This window comes from Chiloscyllium punctatum, chromosome 10 (genome assembly GCF_047496795.1).
Source record: "Chiloscyllium punctatum isolate Juve2018m chromosome 10, sChiPun1.3, whole genome shotgun sequence".
NCBI classification, from domain to species: Eukaryota; Metazoa; Chordata; class Chondrichthyes; order Orectolobiformes; family Hemiscylliidae; genus Chiloscyllium; species Chiloscyllium punctatum.
In genome coordinates, this window is record NC_092748.1 from 81293181 (window position 1) to 81310442 (window position 17262).

A 17262-nucleotide genomic window follows, 5' to 3' on the forward strand; every position below is an offset into this window, starting at 1 on the left:
ACTGTGACCATATTCCTTCTTACATCCGCCTTGAATGTCTTGTTTTATCAGCGTACCGTAGCAAGTTGGTTCACCTAACCTGCAGCCCACACAGTCATCCAAACAAGTGGAATTTTTAACACAAAGACTTAAGAACTTCATTTGGAAAAGATTAATCAGATCCAATCTTGGTCTCAATGCAAGAGTCTGCAGGCAATGATACTAAAGTCAGGAGCCATTTCACTTTCTCAAAAGTTATACTATTCTTCTTTACCTTTGAATCATCCTTCTAAGTAAACAACCAAGTTCACATGACAACATGTATTGTCTAATAGTCATCTGAGGTCATTTCCTAACATCATCCTTCCAGGCACAGCAAAATAAAGCTTTTAGGAATTTTGAACGGGTTGGTGGTCATAAGCATTTGAAAGTTTTGGATCACTTTGTTTTTTCCCTGGCAGTAGGATCAATGTGCAATATAGTACTGCTGAGATTGGAGTGAATCCAAACTATAGTCATAGCATCAAGTCACCAAAACTGCTTTTTGTGAACAGTGGGGAGGTATTCAAAAAATGTTGAGTTTAATTCAAAACCAATTTCTAGCCCCAAGTACTAAATGTTTTAGATACAAAATAAAACAGTTACGTTCATGAAAGAGGTGAGCAATATTACAAGGCTAATGAACAAAAACATACAAAAATGCAAAGAATTGTGCAGATCCAGTGTAATGGAAGAAATTTCCAAATCAAAACAAGACAGCAAGAAATGCAGAAGGGAATTAAAACTAAATGAGGGATAGCAAGATTAAGTAAAAAATAAGTTATAATTTTGTTGGAAGTAAAAAGGAAATCAAGTACTATGCAGACTTTTCAAAAACAAATGCTAGCTATATTCTAGATGAAAATAAAGAATTGGCAGACATTGAAAAATGTGTTTTAGTCTTCACAGTACACTATATCACAATTATTTAAGGAAGATGAGGAGTAAAACCAGGAAATAGTTTTCTAAGTTTTGTTGGAGAAGCAATTGGAACCTTGAATAGAAACTTCCAAGCCCCTGATTAACATAGGCCATGATGGAAAGGTGGACAAGTTAGGTAAGATATCCAACAAGAATCTTCTCAACAGCGATAACAAAAGGTCCCATCTTCCAACCATGTGGTAGGGGATGAGATAAGATTCTCAGTAGTGAGTGGCAATCAAGTTGTATGGATTATCACTCAATTTCACCTTCATTTCGATTAAATTTTACCTCATTAATATGCAGTTTCTAATTTTCCAACCCACTGGATAAAACTGGGAAGACAATCCTCGGCACGAAGGTCAGAGCAGTTACCCGGATGCTGCAGCATTTTTAGTTGTTTCTGACAACCGCCATGTTCATGGAGGCATCTTCATAGTCAGTGATTGCATACAGCCCATATTCATGGACATTAACATCAAATGCATACCAGCAATGTGTAAATCTCCAATCCACTTACAGTACAATTTTCTGCCTCATTGCTGCCCTCTGGAGTGCATCAGCATCTCTCATTGCAAAGATGCTCCAGGATACTCTGCACACAGGGACAGGCATCCATTTCATGGATTGGATGAGGATGTCTCTCAGGGCTATTCCCTTGCTCAATTACTTTGCACCTATTTTGCTGCTCATAGCATCCCTATCTTGCCTCGTGTTGCTTTCCTTTGTCTTGTCATGTTGCCCTTTTAGCTCTAGCTAAATGGCAAAGATTTGTTTTTCTTTTCTTGTTGACATCAACCAGGACAAAGCAGCCCATTTGACTGATATCATATCCACAAACATACACTCCCTCTGTCACCAATGCTTCATAGCAGCAGTGTGTACCATCTACGAAATGCACTACAGAAATTCACAAAGGCTCCTGATGTAGCATCTTTCAAACTCACGAGCAGTTCCAAAATGTGTGGTGCTGAAAAATCACAGCAGGTCAGGCAGCATCCATGGAGCAAGAGAGTTGATGTTTTGAGCATAAGCTCTGAATCAGGAATAGGAGAGCTTATGCTCGAAATATCGACTCTCCTGCACCTCGGATGCTGCCTGACTGGCTGTGCTTTTCCAGCACCACACTTTTTGACTCTGATCTCCAGCATCTGCAGTCCTCACTTTCCCCTCACAACCAGTTCTGTCTAGAAAGACAATGAAAGCAGATACATGGGATCACCACTGCCTATAGGTTCCTCTTCAAGTCACTCACCATCCAGACTTGGAAATATATCACCATTCTTTCTGGTTTGCTGGGTCAAACTTTTGGGAGTCCTACCCTAATGGCACTCTGGGTCTACCTAAAACACATGGACAACAGTGGTTCAAGAAGGCAGCTTACTACTACCTTCTCAAGGGCAACCAAGAATGGGCAAAAGATATTGGCCCAACCAGTGATGCCAACATCCATGAGTGAATAAAAACACTTCAGCCAATGATAACAGATTGACAGTGATTCAATCTTAACTTTTTTTTTATCACAATTATAAAGCCAGGCAGCTATTTACCTCAGATTACAACAGGATCTTGATCAGATGGGTCAGTGGGCGGAGGAGTGGCAGATGGTGTTTAATTCAGATAAATATGAGGCGCTGCATTTTGGGAAAGCAAATCTTAGCAGGACTTATACACTTAATGGTAAGGTCCTAGGGATTGTTGCTGAACAAAGAGACCTTGGAGTGCAGGTTCATAGCTCCTTGAAAGTAGAGTCACAGGATAGTGAAGAAGGTGTTTGGTATACTTTCCTTTATTGGTCAGAGTACTGAGTACAGGAGTTGGGAGGTCATGCTGCAGCTGTACAGGATGTTGGTTAGGCCACTTTTGGAATACTATGTACAATTCTGGTCTCTTCCTAGTGGAAGGATGCTGTGAAATGTGAAAGGGTTCAGAAAAGATTAATAAGGATGTTGCCAGGGTTGGAGGATTTGAGCTATAGGGAGAGGTTGAACAGGCTGGAGCTGTTTTCCCTGGAGCATCGAAGGCTGAGGAGTGACCTTATATATGTTTATAAGATCATGAAGGGCACGGATAGGATAAATAGACAAAGTCTTTTCCCTGGGGTGGGGGAGAGCAGAAATAGAGGGCATAGGTTTAGGGTGAGAGGGGAAAGATATAAAAGGAACTAATGGGCAACTTTTTCACATAGAGGGTGATACATATATGGAATGGACTGCCAGAGGAAGTGATGAAGGCTGGTACAATTGCAACCTTTAAAAGATGGGTATATGAATAGGAAGGGTTTGGAGGGATATGGACCAGTTGCTGGCAAGTGGGACCAGATTGGGCTGGGATATCTGGTCGGCATGGACGAGTTGGACCGAAGGGTCTGTTTCTGTGCTGTACACTTCTGTGACTGTATGTCATGGTTATCAGCAGTGATCAGTCAAGGCATTGGAATGTTGCTGTACGGTAACATGATGCATTAATCTCACACCTGGCCGTGTGTCATCCTCATAAACAGCAAACACATTGCACATGCTTCAAACAAATGGCATGTCTCGAAGTCTAAGGTGAGTATACTTTAAGCAATTCAAGAGAGAGACACTGTTCAGGCAAGTGGTAATAACATAGTAAATCAAGGATGTCATCTAATATTAGTCCAGGAGCTTGGGCATGGTGAATTAGCTGCTCAGGGTGTTTATGGTCATGATCCACTACCCATAGCAAGGAGGTGTCAATCATCGGGTACCTCTCCACCTAACTTGACTCTTTCTGTTTGACAGCAAGTAGTGGATTAGCCAAATAGTTCCAGTAAAGTTACAACACTGGCATCTACTCCACAATGTGGAAAATTGCCCAAGTATGTCCAGTACATAAAAAGCAGGACAAATTCAACTTAGCCAATTACCACCCTGCCAGTACACTCTTGATCATCAGTAAAGTGATGGAACTTATCATCAACAGTGCTATCAAGCAGCACCTGCTCAGCAATAACCTGCTCAGTGATGCCCAGTTTAAGTTCTGCCAGGACCACTCAGCACCTGACCTTGTTACAGCCTTGGTTCAAAAATGGACAAAAGAGCTGAATTTCAGAGGTGATGCAAGAGTGACATCAATTGACATCAAGGCCACAATTGAACAACAAGGAGCGCTAGCAAAACTGAAATCAATGGGAATCAAGGGATTCCCATTGGAGTCATATATGGCACATAGGAAGATGGTTGTGGTTGTTGAAGGTCAGTCATCTCAACCCAAGACATCTCTGTAGAAGTTGCTCCAGCTGGTCTCCTAGATCAACCATCTTTAACTGCTTCATCAATTACCTTCTCTCCATCAGAAGTGGGGATGTTCACTGATGATTGCAAAACGTTTGTGAATCTTCAGATACTTAAAGCAGCCCATCTTTAAATGTAGCAACATCTGAACAGTATCCAGGTTTGGGGTGACAAGTGCAAGAAACATTCAAGGCAATGACCATGTCCAATAAGTGACAAACTAACCAGCACCACTTGACATTCAAAGGTGTTACCGTCATTGAATTCCCCACTGTCAACATCTGGGGGCTTAACCATTGACCAGAAACTCAACTGGACTCTCTACATTGATACAGTCACCACAAGAGCAGGTCAGAGGCTATGAATATTGAGGCGAATAACCCACCTTCTGACTCCCCAAAGCCTGCCCACCATCTACAAGGCACAACTTAGGAGTGTAATGGAATACTCCCCATTTGCCTGGATAGATGCAGCTCCAACAACATTCAAGAAGCTTAACACCATTCAAAACACAGCAGCCCACTTGACTGATCACAAGCATCCACGCCCTCCACCACCAATACTCAGTAGCAGTAGTGCAGACTATCTACGAGATACACTGCAGAAATTCATGAAAGATCCTTAGACTTCAGCTTCCAAACCTACAACCATTTCCATCTCAAAGGAAAGGGCAGAAGATATATGGGAGCATCACCATCTGCAAGTCCCCTTTAAAGTCACTAATCATCCAGACTTGGAAACATATCACCCTGCCTTCACTGTCGTCGTCTGAAAATCCAGGAATTCCTCCTGTAAGTGCTTTGTGAATCAGCCTCTACAGCATGTGGACTGGTCAAACAGGCCAAGAACACATCTCATTACCACTTCTCTAGGGCAACTAAGGACAGGCAATAAGTGTTAGCCAGAGAACAATACCCACATCCCACGAGTGAATTTACAATAACTGATTGTATTTCTGTTTTGCCTTACCTGTTAGCAGACACAAAGCTGCAGCTTGTTATGGTTGCCACTAGTGAACAGTCAAGCGGATGCACTTGTTACTGAACAGTATCATGTTTCATCAATCTCACACCAGTTGCAATGCAGTAGTTACAAGGCAAACACATTATACCGTGCTTCTCCAAGTTGAAAAAGTGTAGTATTCAGTGAAGTCACTGGGGACTGTGGTAAGTCATGGATTCTTATCATAGACAGGCACAGGCAGTGTCCGATCTCAGTTTACAGGTTTGGATACAGTCAGTTGGCCACATAGGATAGTTGGGGTCCAGGGTTTGTTAAACTTTGCAGACTGGGTAATGGACCACAGTCAGTTCTGTAGGTTCAGCACAACTAGTCCTGAAAGTTGTGGTAAGTTAATTAAGAAGCGACACAAATATCAGTGAGGTCAGTTAGCTCAGTTGGTTGGACAGCTGGTTTGTGATGCAGAGTGATGCCAAGAGTGTGGGTTCAATTCCTATGCCAACAGTGATCTTAATGAAGATCACGATGGCAGTATGGCTCAAGGATTAGCACAGCTGCCCCATAGCGCCAGGGACCCGGGTTCAGTTCTCACCTTGGGTGACTGCCTGTGTGGAGTTTGCACATTCTCCCCATGTCTGTGTAGGCTTCCTCCCACAATCCAAAGATGTGTAGGTCATGTGGATTGGCCAAGTAAGTTGCCCATTGTGTTAGGTATATTAGTCAGGGGTAAATATAGGATTAAGGAATGGGTCTGGTTGGGTTACTCTTTGGATGTCTGTTGGGCTAAATGGCCTGTTTCCATACTGTAGGGAATCTAATCTAATCCTATCCTCTTGATCTTGCCCTTCAACCTGGATAAATGGGAGGTGATGCATTTTGGAAGGTCGAATTTGAAAGCTGAGTACAGGATTAAGGATAGGATTCTTGGCAGTGTGGAGGAACAGAGGGATCTTGGTGTGCAGGTACATAGATCCCTTAAAATGGCCACCCAAGTGGACAGGGTTGTTAAGAAAGCATATGGTGTTTTGGCTTTCATTAACAGGGGGATTGAGTTTAAGAGTCATGAGATCTTGTTGCAGCTCTATAAAACTTTGGTTAGACTGCACTTGGAATACTGCGTCCAGTTCTGGTCATCCTATTATAGGAAAGATGTGGATGCTTTGGAGAGGGTTCAGAGGAGGTTTACCAGGATGCTGCCTGGACTAGAGGGCTTATCTTATGAAGAGAGGTTGACTCTTATGAAGAGAGGTGGGTTCTTTACACAGAGAGTTGTGACAGCATGGAATGCGTTGCCAGCAGCAGTTGTGGAAGCAAGGTCATTGGGGACATTTAAGAGACTACTGGACATGCATATGGTCACAGAAATTTGAGGGTGCATACATGAGGATCGGTGGTCGGCACAACATCATGGGCTGAAGGGCCTGTTCTGTGTTGTACTGTTCTATGTTCTATGTATGGTGACCCTCAGGTTAAAAATTCACTACCAATCATCCTGCTCAAATGAGAGAGCAGCCCTATGGTTCTCTAGAACTATGATGACTTTAGCTAGTCAGGAATCTGACCACTCATTAGTCAGGGATGGTGTTCTAAGTTGGTCAGTGGAGTTGGCCATAGTTGTCCTGGAGGACTATCCAACAAGAGTCAAGAGAGTTATCAGGCTCTACTAATATGCTTGAAAAATTGGGGAAGTCAATTATAGGAATTGAAGGCAGCATGCTGGGATGCAGAGAAGATAATAATTGTAGTAGGAGCAAGTCAATTGTAGGAGATAACAGCACAGTGGAGGACATGGAGTGCTATGGCAGGTTAGGAACAGGAAAAATCAGCGATGGTCACTGCACTCTGCTGTGACCTCATTGGGAGGATAGTTCAATGTTACTGTTAGCAAGAATAAACCAATTGTTCGGGGGTATTACTGGGAGATGAAGACGTCAATGAATGTATTGGTTAGGAATGTGTGGAAATACAGAACTGATAGGGTCAGAGAGTGCAAGAAAGGAATGTGAAGGTTTGGCTCACCAAGATCAACAGGCCGAGCCTGTGCCTCACTCTCTGATGTCCATCCTGTATTGCCTTTCATCCTCATTTGAATTTTAAAAAGGAACAATGATTGCCACATTCCTGGAACGGTGGTGCTGGAAACGCACAGCAGATCAGGCAGAAACTGAGGAGCAGGAAAATCAGCAGCAGGAATGATGAAGGGCTTTTGCCCAAAACATCAATTTTCCTGCTCCTCGGATGCTGCCTGACCTGCTGTGCTTTTCCAGCACCACTCTAATCTTGACTCTAATCTCCAGCATCTGCAGTACTCACCTCCACATACCTGGAGCAGATGGACCAACTTTTTTTTAATTTTATTGGTACAAAAATCAAAATGATTGTTAATGCATTAATTTCCTCTGCGATGGAAGTCACTAAAAACAAATCATTTCTTCATCAGTGAAAAAAAAGATTAAAAAGGGATGAAGGGCTTTTGCCTGAAACGTTGATTTTCCTGCTCCTCGGATGGTGCCTGACCTGCTGTGCTTTTCCAGCACCACTCTAATCTAGACAATTGTGTTTTTTCTAGGAGAAAGTGAGGACTGCAGATGCTGGAGATCAGAGCTGAAAATGTGCTGCTGGAAAAGCGCAGCAGGTCAGGCAGCATCCAAGGAGCAGGAGAATCGACGTTTCAGGCATGAGCCCGAAATTGTTTTTTTCTGCCTAAGGACATGAATCTTACTTGTGAGTGACATGAGTCTCCTCAATAGATAATTGCATTCATCAGGCACTGACCCAGGACTAGTTTCAGATATGTGCAATTATAAAATTCTGCATATGAAACGCATGCACTGGCCTGCTATGCCAAATGCAGACCCTGGCTCAAGTCATGTCTTTTGACCATTACAAATTGGTCATAGTTGTGTCTGTGAAGCAGAAGTAATCACAGACATCTTTAAAATTGTCACCTGTGGACCATAATTCACAAAGAGAAACTAAGGTCTCACATGCTGTATGAGAGCAAGGAGATGATTTCGTCTCATACTGAATTATTTATACTTTCCAATCTGCTCCTATGTGCCAAGCTGATTTTTACTTGGAAGGTGGAGGGGTGAGTCAGGTGACAAGGTATCAATAATACCACTGCACATACCATTGTTTATTCAGCTTCACAAGGCTTTTGCTGCTTGCAACAGAATAAGGTTGCCAAGTCAAAGTTCCTTGTATAGGCATTGCCTGGCCCTTCTGTTGGTGACCTCCATTTTTCACTGTCTTGAAGACCATCCTAAACTGTCATTTATGTGTGTTGCGAATACTGACTGCTCACGATACTAAGAACCCTGGTCTGTTTTTGATATTCCCTACACAGGTTCATCCGAACTCTGACCAATGACTTTAGCCACAGCAGGGATTATGTGGCCAGACGCAACAAGTCTCACAGTCTCAAAGAAAATGAGGAGGACAAATGCAGTAGCCAAACCAAGGACCAGTAGTAACCCCCAGCAGCTGTACAACAACACCCACAGGAAGAAGTCACAGCTAAAGGTCTCCTCCTCTCAGGGATGTGAAAGAGGTACAGAAGGCCTGGAGTCTATTGTCCTCAATGTTATTTCCTTCAGATAAATGAGGTACATTGCCACTACAGACTGAAGATGCCCTGGGAGACCATTGCAGAACTGTGTCATTTACTGGAAAGGACGAATGATCTGCAGAGATGGGGGGATGGCCATCCTGACCTGATGGACATTTAAGAGACCGCATAACATTTTTATGCACTGGTTACTTCCATGGATACTCTAGGGAGCCTGTGTGGGATCTCTCAACCCTCAGTCCACAAATATATCAAAGTTGTTATCAATGCAATTTGTGACCAATCACACCACTTCTACTGTTTCTCTGTGGGGGTGTCAGTGCTACAACTCAGGCTAACACTGCAAACTTCACCCAGGTGCAGGGTGTTATAGACTGTACACATGTTGTATTGACAGCACCATGTCATAACATGGCTAATATCATCAATAGAGAAAGATCAATTCATATTTGGTCACCAGCATAACATTCTAGAAGTCTGCACTAGGCAATGTGGAAGCTACAATGATATCCATATCCTTGAGAAATCTCACATTCCTGTTGATTTGAAGGGACAGGTACCTTACAAGGATGGTTACTGGGGTACGAGGGCTACACTCTATGTCCATGTTTGATGACTCTATTATGCACCCTTCTGATTGAGGCAAACTGTAGATACAATGGAGTAAATGAATAGACCTCCTGAAGATGAGGTTCAGATGCTAGGATTGGTCTGGGGATACCTTGCAGTCCAATCCAGACAGAGTGTGTCATATAATCCTTGTATGCTATGTTCTGCTCAACTGGAGCAAGCAAAGAGGGATGTGATGGATGCTGAAGTGCTTGGAGAGTGACAGCAGCCTTCCAAGGAGAAAGAGAAGGAAATTGAGCAGGACAAACATCACCTTCAGCATGACAGAGTGCAATAGCAGGTGCAACAAACCAGGCAGGTATTAGATGACACTCACTTCCAATAGATTTGAAGTGCTCATCCGTTGACAATAAATTTGTTGCTGCTCAAAAGGTAAGCAGCCTCTGTCTATTCCCAGAAACTAATGTGGCTTTTTGTGTGTATATCTTTCTTCATTTTCCCTGTTGTTCAATAAAAGTTAGTGCTTTCAACCCTGTTTAAAGAACAAAGAAAATTTACAGCCTAGGAACAAGCCCTTCAGCCCACCAAGCCTGAGCTGATCCAAATCCACTGTCTAAACCTGTTGCCCAATTCCTAAGCATCTGTATCCCTCTGCAACCCACCTACTCATGCATCTGTCGAGATGCATCTTAAATGAATCTACCGTGCCTGCTTCCACTACCTCTGCTGGCAATGTGTTCCAGGAACCTACTACCCTCTGTGTAAGGTACTTGCTGCATGTATCCCCCTTAAACTTTTCACTTCTCACCTTGAAAGCGTGACCTCTCACTATTGAATCCTTCACCCTGGGAAAAAGCATATCTCTATCTACCTTGTCTATACACTTCATGATTTTGAAAACCTCAATCAGGTCCCCCCTCAATCTCCTTTTCCCTAATGAAAGCAATCCTAACCTATTCAAACTCTCTTCATAGCTAGCACCTTCTATACCAGGCAACATCCTCGTAAACCTTCTCTGCACCCTCTCTAAAGCATCCACATCCTTTTGGTAATGTGGCGACCAGAACTGTACACAGTATTCCAAATGCGGCCGAACCAATGTCTTGTACAATTTTAACATGACCTGCCAGCTCTTATACTCAATACACCGTCCGAAGAAGGCAAGTATACCATATGCCTTCTTGACCACTCTATCTACCTGTGTAGCAACCGTAAGGGTACAATGGACCTGACCTCCCAGATCTCTCTGCCCATCAACTATTCCCAAGGCTCTTCCATTTACTGTATAATTCGCTCTCGAATTAGACTTCCCAAAATGCATCACATTGCATTTGCCTGGATTGAACTCCATCTGCCACTTCTCTGCCCAACGCTCCAGTGTATCTATCGTCTCCTGCATTCTTTGACAGTCCCCTATGCTTTCTGCTACTCCACCAATCTTCGTGTCATCTGCAAACATGCTGATCATACCAACAGTGCCCTGTTCCAGATCATTTATGTATATCACAAACAACAGTGGCCCCAGCACTGATCCTTGTGGAACACCACTGGTCACCTTTCTCCATTTCGAGAAACTCCCTTCAACTACTACTCTCTGTCTCCTGTCGCTCAACTAGTTCTTTATCCACCTAGCTAGAACACCTCCACACCATGTGACTTCACTTTCTCCATTAGTTTACCCTGGGAAACCTTATCAAACGCCTTACTAACGTACATGTATATGACATCTACAGCCCTTCCTTCATCCATCAACTTGGTCACTTCCTCAAAGAACTCTATTAAGTTGGTAAGGCACAATCTACTCCACACAAAACCATGTGCCTATCACTGATAAGCCCATTCTTTTCCAAATATAAATAGATTTTATCCCTCAGTACCTCCTCCAGCAACTTTCCAGGGTTTGAAGGCTTTCCAACATGTGATGATCCAACATTGAACGATAATAAGATCTTATGCTATATCAAACATTTAGGGAAGAATAGTATTCCTTTAACCAGGGTTCTGACATGGGTTGGTATTTAGGACAGGTGGTCCATATAGCTTCATATTTGTAGCAGCAGTTATTATGACAGTTGATCAGACAGATGATAGTGTAAATATAAAGTTATACATGTGAGATTCAATTTGCAATGAAATGACACCTATATGCCTTCAGAAACTTTTCTTTTTTGTTTCTCTTTCACTACAGATATTGTGAAAGGCTCTGTGGCTGTAATGGTAGCGATTGACCTTATGCACAGCGGGGCTTTAAATATCATGCTGATGGCACAAATCCTGGAGGGTCTTGGCAGCGATGAGTACATCTGCAGTGGATTTGCATATAAAAGAGTAAGAGTTGCATTTTCAAGGTCTGTGTAAAGATTTGTAGCTCAGGTACCATTTGCAGTTGTTGTGGGTATGCTCGCCGAGCTGGAAATTTGGTTTGCTGACATTTTGTCCCCCTTTCCCGATGACACCATCAGTGCTGTGGAACCTCCTGTGAAGCACTGCTGTATTGTGTCAGTTGGAATTTATTTATTAAGAGGTCAGCAGTGGAAAATTGTTTGAAAGAAATTGCTAAATCTCACAGAGACAAAGCCTCCTTAAAATACCCCAAAATGGACACTTAGCAATTTCTTTTGGAAAAATTTTGTCAAATAAAGTGACTGCTCACTTTGAAAGATTTCAGCTCGTCAGAGAGAAATTACACGATTGCAAAATGTAGGTCTTGGACCAACGCAAGCTGTCGACTGGAGAGTATTTATGAACATAGTGTATATGGACTTCCTGAAGGTATTCAATAAGATTTCATGTAAGTTTCTATTAGTTAAAACAAAAATTAAGTGAAGTGAATGCAAATGATTGAAATGGTTAGACAGTCAAAAACAAATATAAAAAAAAAGATTTGGAACCAATTAGGAAGAAGGTGATTAGTAAGGCCCTACAAGAATTTGTGCGATGGGGACCTCAAATTATTCATTATAAATATTCATGACTTAGAGAACATAACAGAGTGCCTTATCAGTCATGATCGAATGGAGGACCAAACTTGATGGGTTAAAAGGCCTAATTCTGTCCCTATACCTTATGGTCTTCTGTCGAAGTTTGCCAATGGCACAACCATAAGTGGTATAGTATGCAATGGAGGCAGGAGCATCAAACTGAAAACAAATGGATAAATTAAATTAGTAGTCAAAAGAATGGCAGTTAGATTTCAACAGACATAGTTATGAGGTGATCAAAAAGGATTACTTTTTAAATGGCAAAAAATCTCGGGATAGTGATGGTTCGAATAGATTTAGAAGTCCATGAACACTGACCATGAAAATCTAAAGGATATAAATGTGATCAAAAATATAGTATTATAGAGAGTTAAAATTTATAAAGTTTTGGTACATAAATACAAAACACTGATTAAACAATACTTGGGCACTGAACTTTGAACATTGAAAGAATATGTTGGCTTAGGAATGAATGCAGCACAGACTAACCAAAACATTACCAGTGTTCTGAGATTCAGTTCTGAGGAGAAATGACAGAATCTGTGCATGGTTTTCCTGAAATACAAAGTTTAAGGGAGAATTTGATTAAGATTTATTTTAAAAGGAATTCAAACAGTAGAGAAAGTAGTTTAACACTGCTGGGAAAGAGTGGAACAAATAAACATGACTCTAATCTTATGGCTAGGATATTCAGATGGCCAGGCAAGAAATATCTCTTCAGACAAAAGAAGTGTAAAACTCTCCAACACAAAAAGCAAAAGATACTAGCTAAAACTGATAGATTTCTGTCTTCCAAAGGTATTAAGGATTGAAACTGAGACAGGGAAGTGGAATTGGTATTCAGGTTAGTCACAATCCCATTGATCATTGAAACAGAGGTGCAACAGCCTTCTCCTATTAACTTCTCTGGGGCTTGTTTTTGCTGGAGATCCCAGATTTGCAATAACACTATACATGTCCTCATCCTTGATGTCTTGGAATTTATCCTTAGCAAAATTAAGTAGAGAGGGAAATTAAAATTGAGGTCTTTGCTTGGTCATCCTTATCAACTATGAGAATGGGATGCCTCCTGCTCTTGTAAATTCAGTACATTCACACCCCAGAGAAGACAAATAAACATTTTCAGACATTACGTAACAGTCCCTCACAATTATGTACGAGTAAAGCACTGTATAGAATCACATTTCTCACAAAACTCGAGTCTACGACATAGAAGCTCTTATCTTTTGCTCCTATGTTGGTTCTGCTAATCAATCCAAAACTCATCTTACTACCCTACCCTGGTTTTCATATTTGATAAGGATATATCCAGCCACTGACTTCTCACTTAATGTTGGGAAAATCTCCCAAATGGAGGAGGATGAATACCTGCTATTGAATTGCTCAACTGCAATATATCCAAAAGTCTCTCATTAAATCATGTGTTATGATGGTGAAATTTCAGTTCATAAAATGCCAAGTTAACCATAAAGTTTAATTACAGTATTGAATTCAGTAGTGCACCCATTTCCACAAATGTATCTCTACATATATATTTAAGCATCACAGTCAGAAGTGCTAAAGCAAAATAATTTACCAAGAATGTCTGACCTTCACATATTACATGTAATTACCATACACATGCATGTAATCCATAATTAAAGTTTTAATTGTTGCTGTAGAAAATGTCAGTGCCACCTATTTTTATGAGCTTTTTCAGAGTCTCAGACAGAGCAATACGCTATTGGTTGAAAGCATTAATATTTCTTTATGATATCAATATTGCAGGTCAGCAAGAAATAATTTTCATGTGATTGCTGCAGTGAAATTCTATAGCGAGGTAGTTCTTATAAATTTTGCAATACCATGGTCATGGGAGGTTACCCATTGAAACAAATCTACATTAAAGTGAAGTCTTAGTGAACACCTGTTCTCAGGACAGGGATTATGAAAAAAATGGATTTGCAGTATTTCAAAGTATATCTGAAGCTTTTGGGGGACATTGTGTCTGCAACATCTTTTGTTCTGTTTTTCAATGAGTAGTTTAGAGTGAAAGATCTCCAGCTGTATGGCGATATAACTTCATAAATTTCAAGGAAGGTTTAGACATGAAGATTGTTATGCACCAGAACAAATGTAACTTTTTTCATTCCTCATATTATCACTTGTATGAGTGTAATGTCACAAGAAAATATAAATTATCGTGTGAGAAACATCAGTCACAACGTAATTGTTGCATCTTAAATCCATTCCACTATATAAGTCATTCATGGCTTCAAACAATCCATCCTAATCTTTATATTTCCCCTACAATTCTCCCTACAATATTTGTCAGCCATAAGTGTAGTTTAATATACATTAAAGAGGTTTTGTTTTTAGCAGATCCTAAAAGTGGTCACATAATCATTGTAGACAAGCTAGGACTGAATCTGATGAATTATGACTTTTCCTAACTTTGAAATTGGCTCAGCATTTTCAAAGTTTTGAAAATGTATGCCAATTGCTTGGCATGACCTCATCAATTTAATGTCACTTCCTCTTTCTCAAATATCATACATTTTAATCAAAAAAAGTCTCAATTGTTTCCAATCTGAACAGAATTCAAACTTTTGAAAGACTTTTGAATGCAAAATTCACAATTTACTCACTTCAACATGGTTTGTTGCATGGGTCTTTATACCCAAATTAGCCTGGAAGTGGAAAGTGATTTCTTGAAGTTTTAAGAGGGCAGCATCCTACATCCATGCACAGTTTAAATCTTACAATTCAATTTGCGATTATTTTCTTCCTGGTGTAATCATGCCAGTGTCAGATTTAATCTCTTTCCCATACAGAGGAACGTCAGACAAGGAGAAACAGAACTAACATTGAATGGGTAGCTAGATCGATAAACCACGTTATATGTTGCTACGATTTATTTTAGTTATTTTGCAATGAGCGGACACCTACATTCAGAAGAATCCCAACACCACCACTTGATGGAGGCTATATTTCACTTCGGGCAGAAATTGGCTGGTCTATAAAAATTAAATTAGGGATGTTTATTGTATCTAGTCGAGAGGAAGAAATTCTAATTACAAGGTTACAGTGTCAAAATAATCCATTTTTATTTATGCTTACAGCCAGTGGCCAAAAGTCGTCGCACCCGGAGGTAAATTAAAACTCACAGACTTGAATTAATATCCTTCAACGCAATGGATCCCAGGAATGGTTCCTTACCGTCACTTTTGACAATGACTTCTTTCAGACACATGTCTTGCACGTTGACTGTACAGTTTGCTATAAACTCCGGGGACGAACAATCATCGTTTAATCGGAATTCTTCACATTGGTAACACTGGATTTGAAAGCCGAGCCCTGGAAAAGTTAACATGGATATGGTGTGGATTGATCGACTGTGCAAAGTCGAGATCTCAGCTGTTTATTTATCTAAAGACTTCGCCATTGAGATGACAGTGAAGGTGTACAGAGTGAAATAAGTGCAATAAATTCTCAGATTCATCACGGACCCAATTCTAAGTCTAAGATTGTATACAAACGTTGATCATTCGTTCCTGATTCACTTACGGTCCTTATTAACTTTTATTGTTATTAATTAACTTGCCAGCGCTCCAACAGATCATACATATTGACTTATTCTTAATAAACTACAAAAGCCTGAAATGACACTGATTTAAAAACAAAACTGTTTGCAATTGGTTGGACCAAACAGGGGAACCCGCAGGAGAGGATACGCATGCCACTTTTGGCTTGGTTTTGGGGACAATTTCGGAATCCTGTGAAATAGACTTTGTTGCAAGGAATGCGAGTCGCCAGCTTACCTGTGGACGCTAAAAATCCGCAGAAAGTTGTGTAAATGAAGAGCTCCATTCTGTTCCGCCACTGTACAGAACAATGACGAGATCAGGGAGGGGTGAACGAGCAGTTTGCGGGTCTTAAGCGAGCTTCCTTGATCCAGTCATATCTGCAGAGTGGTCCCTCGGCTAGGAGCCTGAGGAAAGTGAGTTTGAGAAGGAGAGACTGGACTGGGAACGGACAGAGGATTCAAATAGTCGCACCACGTGACAGCAGTCATCTCTCACTTGGCATTCGGAGAGATCCATCGTTAACATTTGCACAGCGGGAGGAGGGGCGAAGACAGAGACTTACTGAGACGTTAAAACTAAGAAATGCAGGCGTGAGAAACAATCGAGGGACAGGGAAAGGAGAAGCGAACGAGGCGAAGTATTGATTGGGCGAGAATGCATGCAAATTGTAAGACTTAAGGAAAAGGGGGGCCGGCATAGAGGAGAAAGGAGGTTCCTGAACATAAATGAAACAACGGGTTGGGGAATATACCTGTTTTCTTCCTTCCCAAACAATTTCTTGTGAGTTTGATAGAGTGACCAGTGAATGTTGTGGCAGCGGTTCTTTTTTTCTCAGGGGCATTGAGCCAGTTGTAAATCCAGTTGAAGATTGCTGAATTCTGCAATAACCTGGAACAGATGAGGTAGAAACGAAAGGTTCTTTCTGAAGCTGCAGTCGGCTGACGGAGCTCCAATTACAGACTTCAAACAGTTAACGCCAATGAGACGTTACTGTAACAGTATTAGAGCGGCTTATCGGAAACGCTGGCTGATTACCTGTACGCTTGAAAGCGTTTGCATTCGTCCTTTTTTTCCATTATTGCGATCACGGCTCACTGGTCAAATCCCTGCTTTGAATAAAAGTACACTGACAATGTCTACAATCGGCGCTAGTGTGCTTTATTGTTAAATAACCGCAGGTAGGCTGCAAGCTTGCAACACCATCGATCCCGAAGTAGGGCTTCCAGTAGCAGGCAGACAGAGTGGGGACGGGATTTAGCAATTCGCTCGGCTCACCATCTAAAGCCTGGAGGAACACGGTTCATTTACTTTGCTCTCATTGGAAGCAAAGGCCATTTCACATTGGAAACCGTGACTTCGCTGTCTCCTGCCAGTCTGAACGGATTCCACCCCTGCCCCTCCCCATTGTATTGTTGGGA

The 17262-nt window shown here is 41.4% G+C and overlaps 1 protein-coding gene across 2 annotated transcripts in view; it reads right to left on the minus strand.

Moving 5' to 3' along the window:
* Positions 1 to 17046, minus strand: part of LOC140482338 (ly6/PLAUR domain-containing protein 1-like) — a 54543-nt gene extending 37497 nt beyond the window's left edge. The window contains exons 1-3 of one of the 2 annotated variants that reach the window (XM_072579639.1): positions 16880 to 17046; positions 16596 to 16732; positions 15477 to 15614 (exon numbers count right to left, since the gene is read on the minus strand). In XM_072579639.1, the coding sequence (XP_072435740.1) occupies positions 15477 to 15614; positions 16596 to 16732; positions 16880 to 16920 (316 nt within the window). In that variant the 5' untranslated portion in view covers positions 16921 to 17046. Of the gene's footprint in view, positions 1 to 15476; positions 15615 to 16078; positions 16249 to 16595 lie in introns of both variants that reach the window. The other variant, XM_072579640.1, reaches the window with a different exon arrangement.
* Positions 17047 to 17262: the final 216 nt, after the last annotated feature.